Raw genomic sequence first — 18,092 nt, forward strand, 5'->3', positions numbered from 1 at the left:
AGGAAGCCATTATAGCAACTATAGAAGGAAGAAAACACTCTGTCTACTGGGTCAGCTGTGGTCCAACTACAACTCCCAGCAGGCTCTGGGGAAGCTCTGAGAACAGCCGTGCATGCTGGGAAGTGTAGTTCCACAATAGCTGCAATGCCAAAGGTTGCTGATCCCTGTACTCACATCTATATATTTAGGCATCCATTGATTTAACTTGTAAAAGGAAGTAGGGAAAGGGGAGTACACAGCCCAAGCAAAAACTTTATCCACGCATTACTTGATCAAAAGTGCAACAATTTTGCGTCAAGAAATTTATATGCGAGATGACAACCACAGATGTATGAAATTCAAGTAATCCTATTAACTCCACGATGGATAGGATATTTCTGTGTCATACATTTATCAAAACCGCATCTGTAGGTCGCATTCACACTCACGGTTCAGAAGATACATGCATCGGGTGCCCGGAAGTAAATTCCCCGTCGATTCGGAGCAGTCCATACAGAATTGAAGAATCCAGCATCCACGATTAGTAAAAATTCACAATACTTTATTAGGTCCAAATTTTAAAAATAACAGTCCATTAGAGCAGAGATGATCCCCACCCCTTCACACCGAGATACAAGGATGACGTTGACTGACGCGTTTCAGCACGTAAGTGCCTTAGTCAACATGACTAAGGCACTTACGTGCTGAAACGCGTCAGTCAACGTCATCCTTGTATCTCGGTGTGAAGGGGTGGGGATCATCTCTGCTCTAATGGACTGTTATTTTTAAAATTTGGACCTAATAAAGTATTGTGAATTTTTACTAATCGTGGATGCTGGATTCTTCAATTCCATCCATTGATTTACACTGTCGCCCCCTATAGGTGACACTAAAAAGATGGCTACTTCTGGCTTGCACCGATCCATCCCAACGCGCTCCTGTGGTTCCGCCCCCCCTCTCCATCCCCCTTCTAGGTCCCATTCGGGGCTATATGGCTCACCTGCTCTACGGTCTTCCCCCTGGCCTCTCTGTGTTCCTCCATGATTTCCTTCCTGTATAACCCCCTGCTCCCGGAAGGTCTCTCATCGGCTATGGTACGTCCTTGGAGTAGGTTAGACCTTCTGCTGATGTTGGAGCTCAGGCCCTTTGACTATTTTGTATCTGATCTTCACTAGAGATGAGTGAACACTGTTCGGATCAGCCAATCCGAACAGCACGCTCCCATAGAAATGAATGGAAGCACCTGTGACCCTGACTTTGCCGGCGCTCGGCGTCACAGGTGCTTCCATTCATTTCTATGGGAGCGTGCTGTTCGGATCGGCTGATCCGAACAGTGTTCGCTCATCTCTAATCTTCACTTACCTGCCTCTGAATGGTTACCTTACCAGCAAATTGCCCATTTCATGTTTACCCACTTCGGCTCCCTGAAGGTGTCCCTACCGACTACCTTTGAGAGACTGTCGAGCGGGCACCTCCACGCCTGGCCTTATTTCCGATATTTATGGACTCCTTTCTTTGCTTGAGAAGAAGGGTTCTGTCTCGCATAAATATATGGAGAAATGGTCCGGGGCGTTGAATAGGCAGATCTCACCGAACCAATGGCAAGTTATATGGTCACGAGCGGCTAAGTCTTCCACTTGCATCACATCCCGGGAGACTCAATATAAAATACTTCTGCACTGGTACCATACCCCTGCCTTGCGTCACTCTCCAAACCCTAGCATACCTCCTCAGGGTTGGCATTGCCAGGCAGGGGTTGGTACCTTGTATCATATCTTTTGGGAATGTTCAGGGATTCGCCCCTTTTGGTCGGAGGTCAAGTCTATTACAGATGCTTTATTTATCCCTTGGGGTCCCCTTGGACCCTCTTACCTATCTCCTCAACCTCCCGCCCATGCATTTAGGTAAACCATCCCACCTTCTTGTGCAGACCTCATAGCCCGAGTAAAGGATGTCCGCAGCATGGAGAGCTTGACGGCCTCACGTAATCATACTGTTGCATATATTTTCCCAGGGAACATTGCTTGCACCAGCTGGATCTCCACAAGGAGAAGCAGTAGCACCAAGATCCATGTTAGTATAACATAAGTGCTAGCAGTTCTGTAGATCTGATTTATGAAGTAGGATGATCTGGATGAGCACTTGGGAATGTGCTGGCTGCAGTGTATGGGAATAGATATTTAAAGGGCTATTCCTCTTTTATTGCTAGGAAATGCCATAATGTTATGACCAGTACCTAGAACAAACCCTGCCCTATGCCACAATGCAGACATGTGCTTAGTATTCTAGTGAATAGGACTAGGCCGCAGCATTTCACGAACACTGTGGTCCCTGCAGACATTGTGGGGGTCGCAGCAGTCAGACCCTCACCACTAGTATCCTTGCAATATGGCTTCACTTTATGAATATGCAGGGAGTATTAATCTCACGTTCACCTCTCTACCTTCAGATCCCCAGGATGACACACGACGCCATATTTAATAGCAGAACACAAAGACAGACTGTGAAGAATCAGCTCTGCAATGGCGGATTATCACAGAATGCAGGTAACTGGTCCTAAAGGAAGTTCTTGGGGGTCCGGGCTCGTAGGACAAGGTGCACATCCATCCTGAAGCATCTGATCAGGACGGTAATGTTATCCCAAGACAATACTAAAGATACCCGCTGATGAGCAGACAACATGGAGGTATCTTGAAGATGATCCAACCCGTGTTCTTTGTCATATATCACCAACCTTGGCTAATAGCATTGGGCACTACAAGTGGGCCCTACTATCGCACTCCCAATGCAAAATCTGTAACAGTCCCCACACCATTGTCATTGCTGTTATGATTTCTTAGAAGGAGTCGGTCACCTAAGACTTAGCCCTATGGAGCAATGATGTCCACAGCCTGAGGCTGCACTACTGAGAGATTCATATATCATGTCCTTATCTGATTTCCATCAAGTGTAATGTCGTTCTCAAGACCTTGTATGCATTAAAGCCACCAGAAATGATGGCAGTCAGTAACTAGATCACTCTAGAACAGGGGTAGGGAACCTTTGGCTCTCCAGCTGCTGTGAAACTACAACTCCCAGCATGCTCCATTCACTTCCATGGGAGTTCCCAGAACAGCAGAGCCAGTATGCATGCTGGGAGTTGTAGTTTTGCAACAGCTGGAGAGCCGTACGTTCCCTACCCCTGCTCTAGAAGAATGCTGGGGTACATTATGTTATCTGTACCGGGGCCCAAAGCCTCTCTACAAGGTAAGAAGTCACCAGTATTATAGATGGAAGTGGCGGCCTCATTACAGATTTTACATTGGGACGCCGTTATGCCTTTGCTTAGCTATCTTCGGTATCGGAATGGAGTGGCAGGGCGCAAGGCCTAACACCCTTTATTTAACTCCTCCTGGTCACGGTCCTGTGGCTGAGTGAGTCAGGGGACGTGACCCTGATTTTGGAGATTGGTGGTGGTTCCAGCTGCCAGACCCCCACCAATCTCACAGCTATCACCTATCCATTGTTATAATCGGGATACTCCTTTAACTAATGAAAACCAATTTGTATTGGAGCCACAATAAAAAAAAATTTCACCTTTAGAATTTGGCACTGTAAAATTTTGCCATGCATCTAAAGGCTTGGCTTTGAAGGAGTTAAACAGCGTGCTATCCCACTCGGGGTTAATGGCGAGGACCTGCGGCTGTATCGGTGACAAATGCCTGCAGCTTACAGTCTAAGTCTATGGAAAATGCAAGTCACATAGACAGCGACACGTGTGCCGGGCTAATGACGCACGCTGGTGTCAGCATCTCTGCACAGGAACACAGCTGTCCGACACTTCCGCCATCGTCTTCTTCAGGACCATGCGTCCCGTTAACCCATTCACTCCCGGCAGATCAATTTCTCCCTTCTGTTTCGGCTCACAGACTTGTTTCCCAGTCTGAACTAATCCTAGCTAAAGTTAAATGGGTTCGGCGTAGCAAGCGGATTAGCAGAATTGTGTTTGTGTGTCAACAACAATGGAAAGTCTGCGGCGCCGCTTATTTCGCAATGTCTCGGGGGCTACCTATACCCAGAGCTGTTATTGGGTCGAGACGTGAAAGTGGCATAATGAAATCCTGATGTGTTCCACATTGAAGAGCTGAACTTTCTGAAATCAAATGAGATTTTGTGATGTTTTGATGAAAATGTGCAGCCGTGAGGGCGCGGGAAATTCTCTCACTTGAGATGAACTGTCAGAACATGACAGATGGTGGATGAAGACAGTGGGGTGGAGGAGTACGCTGGGGCAGCGGGCAAGGTGTTATAGGCTGGTGCTGTGTGCAGGGGTTAGGAAATGGGGCAGGGAACTGTACTGGACGGTGCGGGGTCATGGACAGGACTGGTGTGAGGACAGATGGGATGATGCTGGGTTATAGACTGGTCTAGTGTGAGGACAGATGGGATGGCGCTGGGACATAGACTGGTCTAGTGTGGAGGACAAATGAGATGATGCTGGGTCATAGACTGGTCTAGTGTGAGAACAGATGGGATGATGCTGATTACTGAGTCACCAGCAGGGGCAGCGTGCTGGGGTAGCAGGTTAGGGCACTGTGCAGACTCCAAGTGGATTCACTGTTCAAGACGTCATCTTGGTCTAGCATGCAAAGGGTTTTAGTATGGTACAGTATGGAAACGGTTCAGAGGTTACAGGTTGGTGCAATTTGCAAAAGTTAAGGTTACAGGTTGGTGCAATTCGCAAAAGTTAAGGTTACAGGTTGGTGAAATTTGCAAAAGTTAAGGTTACAGGTTGGTGCAATTTTCAAAAGTTAAGGTTACAGATTGGTGCAATTTGCAAAAGTTAAGGTTACAGGTTGGTGCAATTTGCAAAAGTTAAGGTTACAGGTTGGTGCAATTTGCAAAAGTTAAGGTTACAGGTTGGTGCAATTTGCAAAAGTTAAGGTTACAGGTTGGTGCAATTTGCAAAAGTTAAGGTTACAGGTTGGTGCAATTTGCAAAAGTTAAGGTTACGGGTTGGTTCAGATTGTGGGTTGGTGCTATATGCTAAAGTTAAAGATACAGGGTTATTTCACTATGCTAAGGTTAAAGTTACAGGTGGGTGCAGTATACCAGAGTGCCAGTATGTGCATTATGCTTAGGTTACAGGTTGATACAGAGGTACAGAACGCTGGGGTAACAAGCTGGTGCATTGTGCAGCATCAATATAGTGCCACCATGCAAGGGGTGACCGAATAGGATGGTTTACAAAGGTTTACAGTTTGGTACAGCATGCAAAGGGTTTGCGGGTGGCGCTATGTGGAAAGGTATGCAGGTGGGTTCAGAATGTAAAAGTTACAAGTTGGTGCAGCATGCTAAGGTTAAAGTTTCAGGTTGGTACAGTATGCTAAGTTTACAGGATTGTGTGTAGGTTACAGTTTGCAGTAGGCTAAGGTTACACATCGGTGCAGTCTGCAAAGGTAATGGGTTAGCGGTTGGTTAGAAGGCAGACCAGGTTTTTTTGCAAATGTGACAGGTTGGTGCAGAGGTTGCAGGTGGATGCAATATGCTAAGGTTATAGAGTGATACAGAGGTTACAAGGTGGTGATGTTGAGGTTTTATGTTATTGCAGAGGATACAAGTTGTTGCAGATGATCACATTGTTGTTGAGGTTGCAGGTTGGTGTAGAGGTGACAGAGTTCTGCAGATTGCTTTGGTGCCATGTTGCTTCCTTGTGCTGTGTTCCTGGCCCGGACACTGTATAGGGGCCACATATTGCTGCATTCTGGGGGACTCTTGTACAGTATACTGTGGTCTCCGCTGGTACGGCGTGAAGGGGGGATGGGGTGCATAGGCTTCAGAACTGTGCAGATAACCTGTAATACTATAGCGGGCCATGGGATACCCATATCTCCATGTAGCAGAGTGGACTCTGTGATCTCTGCTACTCTCTCAACTCTGACATATGACCCTGTATGAAGATCCCAAATCCAAGCACAATAAATGTGTCATTGAGTTTGATGTTTCCGCGATTGTTTGGGCGGCGGCGCTCATCGTGTTATTTTCTACAGGATAATTATATAGTCATGTCAATATTTAACATATAATAATCAGGAAGCGTCGCTCGCTAATCACTTTATAAATTACATGTGACAGGCAGGCGGAGTGACAGCGCTCATTGTCAGGGATCCCATTACACGCAGGAAGACGCAGCGCAATTAACACAATTACATTATTACACGCTCGCGGTAGAGTTTGGATCTGACTTTGATTCGCACAAGATTGTGAGATTTTTTTTTTCTTTCCTGTGTTTTGTATTTTAGGTGCCCTGTTCACTAGCGCCTTGTGTCAGACCACGTGCCTGCTGTTCCCTTCTCGCACATTAGGTGGCTCCTCACCGGCGTACGTTCAAGGGCTGGAGCAGCTGAGCAGGAAGGCCTTCAGTATCACGGGGGCTCGGCTGACGGTTTTCGACCAATCACAGGCTCAGCTTGTTGCGGAGATGTATAGTCTACAGGATAGCCTCTCTGCCGAGGTATGACTAGCCGTGGACGGGGGTATGTGTGTCTTTAATAAAGAGGAGTGGTCACTCCTTCGGTCATGTTCAATTTATTAAATACTATAATTCCCCTTTAAGTAACATATTAGAGCTGCATTACATCTTTGCATTGTGTTATTCCTCTTGCAAATGGACAAATTACGGTAATTGTCGCAGTCTGACCCGGGACAATCAGTTCCACCTTCTGTCTCTGTCCATGTTACTCCTCCTGGCTGCTGGGGACATCTCTCCTAACCCCGGCCCTCCTTCCTTCACTAGCTCTTCTTCCTGCACACATAGAAGGCCTACAAACCTCATCGATATTTACCGTGTTCCTTCCCCTCATCTCTCCCCTGTCTCCTTTAACTGCTCTCTCTGGAACGCCCGCTCAGTGTGTAACAAACTAGAATATATTAATGACTTATTCCTTAGTAAATCCCTCGGCCTGCTCGCCTTTACTGAAACTTGGATCCAGCAGGCAGACACTGCCTCCCCTGCTGCTCTGTGTCATGGTGGCCTACAATTCTCACATACCTCTAGGCCTGACAACAGGCAGGGTGGTGGGGTAGGATTACTGCTGTCACCGCAGTGCATTTTTCAGTCCATTCCCCCGGTCCCCTCACTCACATTCTCCTCATTTGAAGTCCATGCTATCAGACTTTTCCGGCCACTCTCCTTACGTGTAGCTGTGATCTACCGCCCACCTGGCTCACCCTACCAATTTTTGGACCACTTTGCTTCTTGGCTTCCCCACTTTTTATCCAGTGACATTCCTACGCTCATCATGGGTGACTTTAACATCCCTATTGCCCCCCCTCACTCCCCGGCTGCCTCACAGTTTCTCTCATTAACCACTTCTCTTGGTCTCTCACAATGTTCTTCTTCCGCCACACATATAGACGGTAACACGATTGATCTAGTCTTCCATCGACTCCTCACAGTCTCTAAATTTTCTAACTCTTCTCTGTCGCTTTCTGACCACAATCTTCTATCTCTCACCATCAGTGCTCTCTCCCCTTCACAAGACGCCCCTACCCATCACACATATAGGAACTTGCGTGCTATCGTCACCCAGCACCTCTCAGATACTCTACAGTCCTCCCTGTCCCCCATCTCTTCAATCTCCTGTCCCAATCTGGCCACCAGTCACTATAATGATACCCTCAAAAATGCATTGGATGAGGTTGCTCCCCCCTCCACTCGTAAAGTCCCACATAGGAGGCATCAGCCCTGGCACACGCCACAGACACGATTTCTTCAGCGCTGCTCTAGGTGTGCCGAACGTCTATGGAGAAAATCACGCTCACCTGCAGATTTCCTCCACTTCAAGTTTATGCTTAAAACATATAGCTCTGCCCTTTACCTTGCCAAACAAGACTATTTCACCGCCCTCATCTCTTCTCTCTCCAGCAACCCTAAAAGGCTTTTTGAAACCTTTCACTCCTTACTCACACCCAAGGTGCAGACGCCATTCACAGACCTTAGTGCTGATGACCTGGCCATGTATTTCCATGATAAAATTGATAAGATCCGTCAGGAAATTACTGCCCAAGCCCCAGGTGGCATTGACTCCCACACCTACGATAGTACTGATCCCCTCACCAGCCGCACTTTAGACTGTCCATTCTCATCTTTTGAACCTGTCACAGAAGAGGAAGTTTCCCAGCTACTTTCTTCATCTCGCCCCACAACCTGCAGTAGTGACCCCTTCCCCTCACACCTTCTCCAATCTCTGTCCCCTGCTGCCACTACTTACCTTACTAAAATATTTAACCTCTCTCTCTCTTCTGGAATCTTCCCATCCTCCTTCAAGCATGCTGTTATAATCCCGCTACTGAAAAAACCCTCCCTGGACCCATCCTGTGCTGCTAACTATCGACCTGTCTCTAACCTCCCCTTCATCTCTAAACTTTTGGAACGCCTGGTTTATTCTCGGTTAATCCGTTATCTCTCTGCTAACTCTCTGCTTGACCCCTTACAATCTGGTTTCCGCGCTCTGCACTCTACTGAAACAGCTCTCACAAAAGTCTCTAATGATCTACTAAAGGCTAAATCCAATGGTGACTTCTCTCTTCTTATTCTTCTGGACCTCTCTGCAGCTTTTGACACTGTTGACCATCAACTTCTCCTCACTATGCTCCGCTCAGTTGGCCTCAATGACACTGCGCTCTCCTGGTTCTCCTCTTATCTCTCAGGCCGCACTTTCAGTGTATCATTTGCGGGCTCTGTTTCCTCTCCTCTTTCCCTTGCTGTTGGGGTTCCTCAGGGCTCGGTCCTCGGCCCCCTGCTCTTTTCTCTCTACACAGCCCCCATTGGACAAACCATCGCCAGATTTGGCTTCAGGTACCATCTTTATGCTGATGACACCCAATTATACACATCTTCCCGTGACATCACCCCTGCACTCATTCAGAACACCAGTGACTGTCTCTCTGCTGTCTCTAATATCATGTCCTCGCTCTATCTGAAACTAAATCTCTCTAAGACTGAACTACTACTGTTTCCACCATCTAACAGATCTGTCCCTGATATATCCATTGCAGTCTCAGGCCTTACTATAACTCCTAGGCAGCATGCCCGCTGCCTTGGGGTCATATTTGACGCAGACCTTTCCTTCACCCCTCATATTGAATCACTCGCACGTTCATGTCACCTCCACCTCAAAAACATCTCCAGAATACGCCCTTTCCTTACCAGAGATACACTAAAGACACTGATTGTCTCTCTGATTCATTCTCGCCTTGACTACTGTAATCCCTTACTAATCGGTCTTCCCCTCACTAAACTCTCCCCTCTACAATCTATTCTGAATGCAGCGGCCAGGCTCATCTATCAGGCTAGATGCTACAGCGATGCCTCCGGTCTGTGCCAGTCGCTACATTGGCTGCCTATTCATTATAGAATAAAATATAAAGTTATTACTCTCATCCACAAGGCTCTCCATAATGCCGCACCTTCCTACATTTCTTCCCTCATCTCTGTCTACCGCCCAACCCGTGCTCTCCGCTCACTCAATGACCTAACACTTACATCCTCTATTATCAGAACCTCCCATGCTCGTATACAAGACTTCTCCCGAGCTGCACCACTTCTCTGGAATGCTCTACCCCGGACAATCAGATTAACTCCCAACTTCTACAGTTTCAAACGCAAACTAAAGACGCATCTTTTCAGACAAGCCTATCACAATTCCTAATGCACAAAATTGTCTGAACACTGTATAAGCAATGCCGCCCCTGCTACCTCTTGTGTCACCCTCTCTACCTCATAGATTGTAAGCTCTTTTGAGCAGGGCCCTCAGTCCCATTGTGTGAAATGACGTTCTTTGTTATGTATGTCTGTATCTGAACCCTATAAATTGTACAGCGCTGCGGAGTATGTTGGCGCTATATAAATAAAATGTATTATATTATTATTATAGTTCCGCCAGTGTCTGTGTAGACTTGCCCCATTGACAAAGAGAAGGGTAACGCCCAGTTGTCAATTTATTGATATCCACAGTACAAGTTTTTCTGTACACCAGGTATACAGTGCTGCACAGTGATAACACTCCACTCCCGCAGCCATATTCCGTATCACTCAGCTTTCCCAGATTCCTGAATGTCGCATCTGCCTAGACACTGTGGAGTCTGCGTGATCTTTCTATTTCTGTAGAGACTATTTCTAGATACTGATCAGATAACTTCTGGCTCTTACAGTTCAGGGCTATGATGGCGGGCCCCTGTCTGCTGGTAGCCGCCCAGCGGGACAACGCTGTGACCTGTTTCCACTCGCTAATGGCCAGGTAAGCGCCAGTGTATTTCTGTCATGGAAAAAAAAACAAAAACCCTGGGAATAATTAGCTAAGGAAATGAAGTGAATAATTTATTACAGCCACATCGATCTGAGCGCCTGCTCAGACAAGGAACCGCCACGTGAAGAGCAGATCACAGAATCTTCCAGGGAGGCGGCCGATCCATTGTGCCCTGACCCATTGGCATGACTGCCCTCTAGAATACTGTAATTCCTTAGACACTTTTTTTCTATACAAAGCGTCTTGACATATTTAGGTCACAGGATTGGAAAATATTCGTATACTTCAAAGCAGCCTTGTGTAGTACGACTATAGGAACGCTGCTTGGTCTTAGAAGGTATCAGATCGGGGTTACCCACAAAACAACAAGTAGATGCCAGGGGCACCTTCTGCTTATAAAACTGCCTGCAGATGCCCAGATGGTTAGACTGGTATGACTGGCAAAACTGTTTCATATATGACTTATACTTAAAGGGGTTCCTATAGCTACACCCCTCATATCCTCAAAGGTAGGTGCACATCCCAAAGGCTACCCAAGAAGTTAGGAGTCATGCAGGGTAGTTGGTTGCTAGAAGATACATCATAGAAGCGTCTAATCTTAAGGTTGTCCTACAAATTAGGCATCTTTTGTAATGGGTGTCCTAGCACCTGCAGAGAAGGTAGGTTTCTTTTTATGAGGTGTCCCTAAAGAATGGTATCCTATCAACAAATGTCCGCGCCATAGGGTGTCTTAGAAACAAGGTGGACCAGCCTGAGCCTGTGATAGCACCTTGCAGTGCTGGAGTCCTGGGATCAAATGTAATAGAGGACACCATCTGCATGGACTTTGTATGTTCGCCCCGTGTTTGGATGGGTTTCCTCACACAGTGCGATGTCTGTAAAGTGCTGCAGATCATGTTGATGCTATATAAGCAAGAAAAAGAAAGCAATATAAGAGCCCTGGAAGAGCAATGTCCTTTGTAATTGGTGTCCTAGAAGGTTGTCACCATTTCTGATGGGCGTCCTATAAAGCATTTGTCATTTCCAGTAGGTATCTTAAGGTATCTTATGTTTTTGGAGAAGTCTTCAGAACTGAACCCAACTCCTTAGATCTCCTGGATCAGGCCACTGATACATACGACCATATACATGAGCTGGGTAGGTAGTAGAGCGGCACATGACAGTATATGGATTACATCTATGTGCCGTCCTTGCCTCCATGGCCCAATTCTCTGCTCTCAGTGAACCCAGGCCACAAAACATACAGGAATAGGACCATAGAAATGAATGGGTTAGTGTGCGATGTGTTACCCAGCACACTGGCAATGCAGACGGGGATGTGTATGAGGCTTTAGGATTAGAGGACATCCCTGTTGCTTGACCCTCACATCTTCTTGTAGGACACATCACTATCTCCTATACTTTGCACAAAAGCCTAAGCTCAGCAGAGGTCCAGGTGGCGATGATGACCAAATAGTGAGTAAGAATAATCGCGCCCTAAACATCCTCAAAATAACTCGCTGAAGAAGTGGTTTTGGTGGAGGTAACGGGAACACTGCTCTGCAAAGTAAAATCCCTTTGCTGGGGTTTTGCATGATTTCAATAGACTGTTCTAAACTCTGTCTGGCCTAGTTTCCTTGTGCAGCTGGCTATAACTCATGGTTCTGAGGATAGCGGTGCTGGAACATCAGAGATAAGAGCTAAGAGAGCCGAGGAGGGGGCATCTCAGACGCTCCTGTCACCCCCCTCTCCCTCTGACAGAGAGAAAGAAATCAACACTGTTTCCCGCTGGGACTGACACAGCCTCCTGTCACATAGCCTGCTCCCTGCTGTCTCCTGAATTAGAAGCCTTATACACTCGTGCCACATGCACACGTGTGTGCGGTATATATACATGTGAGTGCACATGGCTGGTGCTCCAGGGGAAAAGCCTGGAGTCAGAAATGATGAGCACCCCAAGTTATTGGCATGAAGGACCTGGACTTATAGAGAAATGGGCAATCTAGGTAGGAGATACCAAGGACTGCTTAGATGCATTGACTTATTATATGGCGAATTTGTCGACAGGTAGTTAAAGGGTTAAAAGGCTGGCCTTGGCTATACATAGAGATATGGATTGGTCTAGAAGATACCGAAGCTAAGGCCGAGACTCCATCAAGCAAGCAGGGATGCTGGTGGTGCCCAAAGTAACAGGAATTACCCAGAGGCCCTGATGCTCAAAAACCACACAGACATGGAGAGCAGTAATGGGCACTGATGTCAAGAACCATATGAAGAGGGCGGGCACTAATACTCAGGAACTGTGTGGAGAGGTTGGACACTAATACTCAGGAACTGTGTGGAGAAGGCGGGCACTAATACTCAGGAACTGTGTGGAGAGGTTGGGCACTAATACTCAGGAACCGTGTGGAGAGGGCAGGCACTAATACTCAGGAACCGTGTGGAGAGGTTGGGCACTAATACTCAGGAACCATGTGGAGAGGTTGGGCACTAATACTCAGGAACCGTGTGGAGAGGTTGGGCACTAATACTCAGGAACCGTGTAGAGAGGGCGGGCACTAATACTCAGGAATCATGTAGAGAGGGCGGGCACTAATGTCAGGAACCGTGTGGAGAGGGCGGGCACTAATACTCAGGAACCGTGTGGAGAGGGCGGGCACTAATACTCAGGAACCGTGTAGAGAGGGCGGGCACTAATACTCAGGAATCGTGTAGAGAGGGCGGGCACTAATGTCAGGAACCACGCTCAAGTGTTGGGCACTAATGCTCCGACTTACCTACTTTTGGTGCCAGAATAATAATGTTCTGTATATTAATGTTTTATGGGACAACAAAAAAAAGCAGAACTCCATGAACCAACATCCCCCGCTTTTTGCACGAAGTGCCAGGGGACAGGGTGACCTTCTAAGGAGACCTCTCAGGGTTTTGCCTTCTTCAGGATCTAATGAGCGTGAACCAGTTGGATTGACTTTGTGCTTTTCCATACGTTTCGTGCATACCCGTGATGACCTACCTGAGACCTGTACATGGCTGAGGGTGACCCTATATATTCTATGAGATCCCTACAGCATCAGGCACACAGCTTCTCAGTGACGTCCTAGTGAGCCCTCAATGGGTTAATATTCAGTCTGCATGGCGGTATAGGAAGACACCCTGCCCCCTGCCCTTGGCGTGGTGTGAAGGTGCCCTCCTCTCGGTGAATGTATGGGCACGCCATCTAATCTGTGACATAACAAAAGCCTCCTATAAACGGATTTTCCCCAAGCATAATCCATCAGCGGAAACTGAACTGTCCCGGCTTCAATCTCCCAAATCCTCTCTCCATGACCCCCTTCATTGACGTACAGCAGTTTAACCCTTAATGCCTGGATTTCAGCAGCTGGCTATTAAGCGATGTCACATGGATGCCATTATACCGCACAGGACACCGATACCAACGGTTCTCCAACAGGCAAGGTGAAAACTCCTAACTTGGGGCCAAAATGGTGACATTTATGCCAAATACATGTCCAAAACCGGCTGCTCTAATACTGACCGGCCATTCATACGGCACGGATCTTGCAAGAAGATGGCGTGTCGTTCTAAAGTCCTTACTTTGCACCTCTTTGATCCACTATTGACACTCTCAATGATCACAAGAATTGTGGAAGCCCAATAGAGAGGCTGGTCAATGAAGGTGCCCATGATTGTTGCCTATTCTTAAAGGGGATGTCCAGTTCATTTTTATTTATGACTTGGTCCCAGTAAGAGATCATTGGTGGTCCTACACCCTTGACCCCCGACACTCGTGCCATGACCTTATCACACAGTCTGTTTCCTAGTGGCCATACAATGTAATTGCAACCTTGAGAATGGGGTGCCTGTAACAACACGAGCACTCGGCCCCTTCACATAGCTGATGGGCGCAAAGGTAGTAGTCACGACTGGGCCCTGGAACCCGAGGGGCCCCAAAGGACCTAAAAGATAGCACTATTGTGAAAGGCTCATGGTAGGTAGGGCCCCGTTTCAGATTGCACCTCTGTAGGACACCCTTTAGAGTGGACACCGCTCTTCAAGAACACCCATTAAGAAGGGCACCTACTGTTTAGGATACCCATTAAAGAGGGCCTCCACCTCCAATGATACCTGCTAACCAGGACACCCTTGGAAATAGATACCGACCATCTAAGACACCCCTACAATGGACGTTTACCTTTTAGGACACCCATGTTCAAGAACCTTGGGTTTCTAGGCAGTACTGGAGAGCCCTATCCTCGGAGGACTCCCTTAGGACCAGACACTTACCCCCCAGGGGGCTTTTCTATTGCCCTATTATAGATTTTATTTGTAATTTCTTATTTTCCTTGTTGCAGCCACGACCCGCAGAGAGACCAGAAGTGTTCGACGTTGATCCTGAGCCCTCAGAGCCAGCGGCAGGTAAGTCCGCTTCCCCGGAACGCAGCCTTGTCAGATAATATGATGACACATACACAATGTACACAGTCCAGATGCCGGGGAGGTGGTGGAGAATTGCATTTATATTGTTGATTTCATTTAGCTGAAGTGAATTACATTCTTTCTGGGGCCTTTGGGACTTGTGAGATAAGAGGAGGATGTGCTGACGCGGGATTGTATTCTCCATCATGCCCCCGTACGCGCCCGGTCCCATCCACACGCCTCCCATCCTCCTATTATTTTTCCCTTTAGGCCGTCAGGATGATCAGCTGCTTTTTTGATTCACTGACCCCTGACAGCATTCACCAAGTTGTGCCTGAAGCCTCCTGAGAAGAGGAGGTGCCATTTCCCGGTTTCCTTCGTCAAGTCGCAATGACAAGGCTCAATGTCACCCTGAGAGCCTTGCAGGGGACGTTCTTATAGACTTAACCCTTCAAACCAAGGAGATCTTCTGCAAACCTCCTTTAGCAGATCTCTGCCGTCTTCTCCTTAGAGGATGAAGCAAAGACTGGTACCCGGAACGAGGAGACTCAGCTGCTCTGCCGTAGTCGCTTCTGGCCTAATGGCCTCTCCGAACTCTTGGAAGAAAACTTTAAGACTCGATATTTCTAACTAGGTCTGCAGTTTACTTCCATGGACACTGAGGCTTGGTTCCTTCTCTACCCTGGTCCTTTCACATCCTATTCTGAGAAATACAGCTTCCAATTCTTCCACTAGATGGCGCTATTCAGTCTTATTGAAGACATATATTGATCTATATATAGAAAGTGCCACCTAGAGGAGGAAGCAGGAACTGGAGTTCTAAGAATACATTGGAACCAAGGAGCAGATTTTACATTTTAGAACATAGCCCCCAACCCATGTTATTGAAACCAATGGTTTGTATTTCTTCAATGCATTTAAAGAAATCTAAGCAGTTTTGCAGCTGTTGTATAAACCCGTGTGTCTCCATGATTACAGACTACAAACAAACCCAGTGTAGTCGGATTCTTCAGTCATATCCCTTTCACCACCACTAACTGAAGCTCTTGTCATCCATTAATAGTCGCCCGTCTACTGATTCCAGCACAGTTGGAATTTTCTCTCTAGCCCCCACCATTCCTGAGCAATGCTGTTAGTTTTGGTGCCTGATCTCTTAAGTAGACTGTCCTAATGTCAAGTGGATGGTGTCAGGCAGGAGCAGGTAAGGGACGTGACTAGAGATGAGCGAATACTACTCGAAACGGCCGTTTCGAATAGCATGCTCCCATAGGAATGAATGGATGAAGCCGGCGCTGTCCGCTTAACCCCCTGCGCGCCGGCTGCGTCCATTCGGTTGTTTCAAATAGTATTCGCCATCTCTAGACGTGACCAATCAGAGCTCAGAACCATGCCCCCTGTCTGACACGCCCCCCCCCCCTTTACATTATAGAGCCTAGTTAGCATATCGACACCAAAACTGACAGTACTGATTGCTCAGGAATGGGGGCTAGAGAAAAAAATTCCAACGGTGTTGGAATTATTGGAGCAGAGACCATTGAAGGATGCAAAGAACTTGAGTTGGTGGAAGTAGCAAAGGTCTTCTCGATAAGATGGATTCCGTATTGTAGTAAGAAGTAGAAAATAATAATATGTCTTCAGACGACACCGGGTTTGTTTGTAGTCTGGAAACACCTAGCTCTGTATAGGAGCTGTATACAGAAAACAGTAGAAGGTCAAGGTTCATTGCAAAGATGCGTCATTGTTCTATTAGATGGATTAGACAAATGGTTGCAAAAGTTTACATCCCCTTTAAAGATCAAGGGGTGCACTTTAAGAGTGGTTTGTAAACATATGTAAGACGCGTCTGAGAACACAAGAAGACGACCAAGAAAGGCTGACTCAGAAAGTTACCAGTCTATAAGGAGAAGACGCCACGCTGGAATCTACTGGAATCCTTCAGGACTCTTACAGATGTCTCGAAGAAGACGGCGGGAGACCTCCTTATAGTGGAGGAGAGGACCCCAAACCAGGGATAAAGCTGATCAACGCTTTAAAGGGATTTTCTCGGGAAGCTTCCCTTGAAGCCAGGTCTCCAGTCCAATATCTTGGCTATCTCTTCATCTTACCCTTAAAGGAGTTGTTCAAGATTAGAATAAAGGGTCTGCTTTTTCCAAAAACACAACTCCTATCACCTGGCAGTGTCTCATAATCGCATACAGATGAAAACTGCAATACCAGGTATAGCCTGTGGACAAGGGTGGCGCTATTATGAGAAAAAGTAGACTGTTCTGTGTTATCATGGACAATTCCTTTAAGTGAGTGTAGTCTTAGGACTGGAGGAGCTGACCAGATCCGTCCAGAAGTGTTATGTATATAATGTATATAATTTGGAGGCTACGACCAAAGACCCATTTATAGTTGTCTTCTTCTCAGGACCTGAATAAATGAGCCATAGGGGTCCCATGGGGGGGAGGGGCTCGCCTATTAACCCTTGATTCTCCTATGACAAGCCATGTCTTTTTTAGGTTTCTTTATCTATAAACTGGTGACTGTGTTTTTAAAAACTTCCGTATTTTGGGACCCCGGCCTAATACTTCTCATAGCTGAGGGGTCGGTGCAGCGTTTCTATGTATCTTCAAGCCCTGGCTAAAAAACATTGGTGCCTTTGACATTAAACCGGACTGTCAGGTGTTGTTTGTCTTTAGATAAACAGGGCTGTTCCTTCTAGAAACAGCGCCACACCCGTCCATGAGTGGTGTCCGGTATTGCAGCTCAGCTCCCTTAAAATGAATGGGGATGAATTGTAATACCACTCACAACCTGTGGACAGATGTGGCAGTGCTCTATGGAGAAAGCAGCCATGTTTTTGTAGCCCTGGACCACCTCATTCATGAGATCTCCATTCTGATGTTGGAAGTGGCTACCTGTCACTGCAGATATATATAATGGACTCTTCCATTATCATTAGAGAGGGGGATTTCTTCGCCCCATTAGAGCTTCCTGGTCTGACTATGGTGACTTTTCCACAACAAGTCTCTCATCTCCACCATTGCAATCTATGGAACCAAAATTTACAGTAAAGACTGGAACTTGAATCCTGTTTTTATTTATCAATATTTAAAGGGGTCCTCAATGTCTCCCAAACCCGAAATAGTGCCATGTAGGGGCTTTTAATAGGAGTAGAGACATACCTGTGTGGCCACAAACCGATGTAGTAAAGCAGAAATAATCATCTTTTTATGGAAATGCAAATCAGCTTGCAAGTGCACTGAGGGCGGGGCCTGATTTACCAGATTTGCCTCAGGCAGCTGCAAGTGCTCCATTGTTCCTCTGGAATCATTAGTCAACACGGTCCCTTTATCTGCAATTGACATTTTCAGCTTTTCCCCATGTCCCAGCTGTCTGTAGGCAAATCTGGTAAATGAAGCCCCGCCCTCAGTGCACTTGCAG

At 46.9% G+C, this 18,092-nt stretch overlaps 1 protein-coding gene across 1 annotated transcript in view; it reads left to right on the plus strand.

Moving 5' to 3' along the window:
- Nucleotides 1-15,105, plus strand: part of LOC142216320 (dynein axonemal assembly factor 8-like) — a 40,623-nt gene extending 25,518 nt beyond the window's left edge. The window contains exons 26-30 of the mRNA XM_075284071.1: nucleotides 2,429-2,525; nucleotides 6,261-6,472; nucleotides 10,174-10,259; nucleotides 14,600-14,663; nucleotides 14,934-15,105. Of these exons, the coding sequence (XP_075140172.1) occupies nucleotides 2,429-2,525; nucleotides 6,261-6,472; nucleotides 10,174-10,259; nucleotides 14,600-14,663; nucleotides 14,934-15,011 (537 nt within the window). The 3' untranslated portion in view covers nucleotides 15,012-15,105. The remainder of the gene's footprint in view (nucleotides 1-2,428; nucleotides 2,526-6,260; nucleotides 6,473-10,173; nucleotides 10,260-14,599; nucleotides 14,664-14,933) is intronic.
- The last annotated feature ends 2,987 nt before the right edge of the window (nucleotides 15,106-18,092 follow it).

Source organism: Leptodactylus fuscus, chromosome 8 (genome assembly GCF_031893055.1).
Source record: "Leptodactylus fuscus isolate aLepFus1 chromosome 8, aLepFus1.hap2, whole genome shotgun sequence".
Lineage (NCBI taxonomy): Eukaryota > Metazoa > Chordata > Amphibia > Anura > Leptodactylidae > Leptodactylus > Leptodactylus fuscus.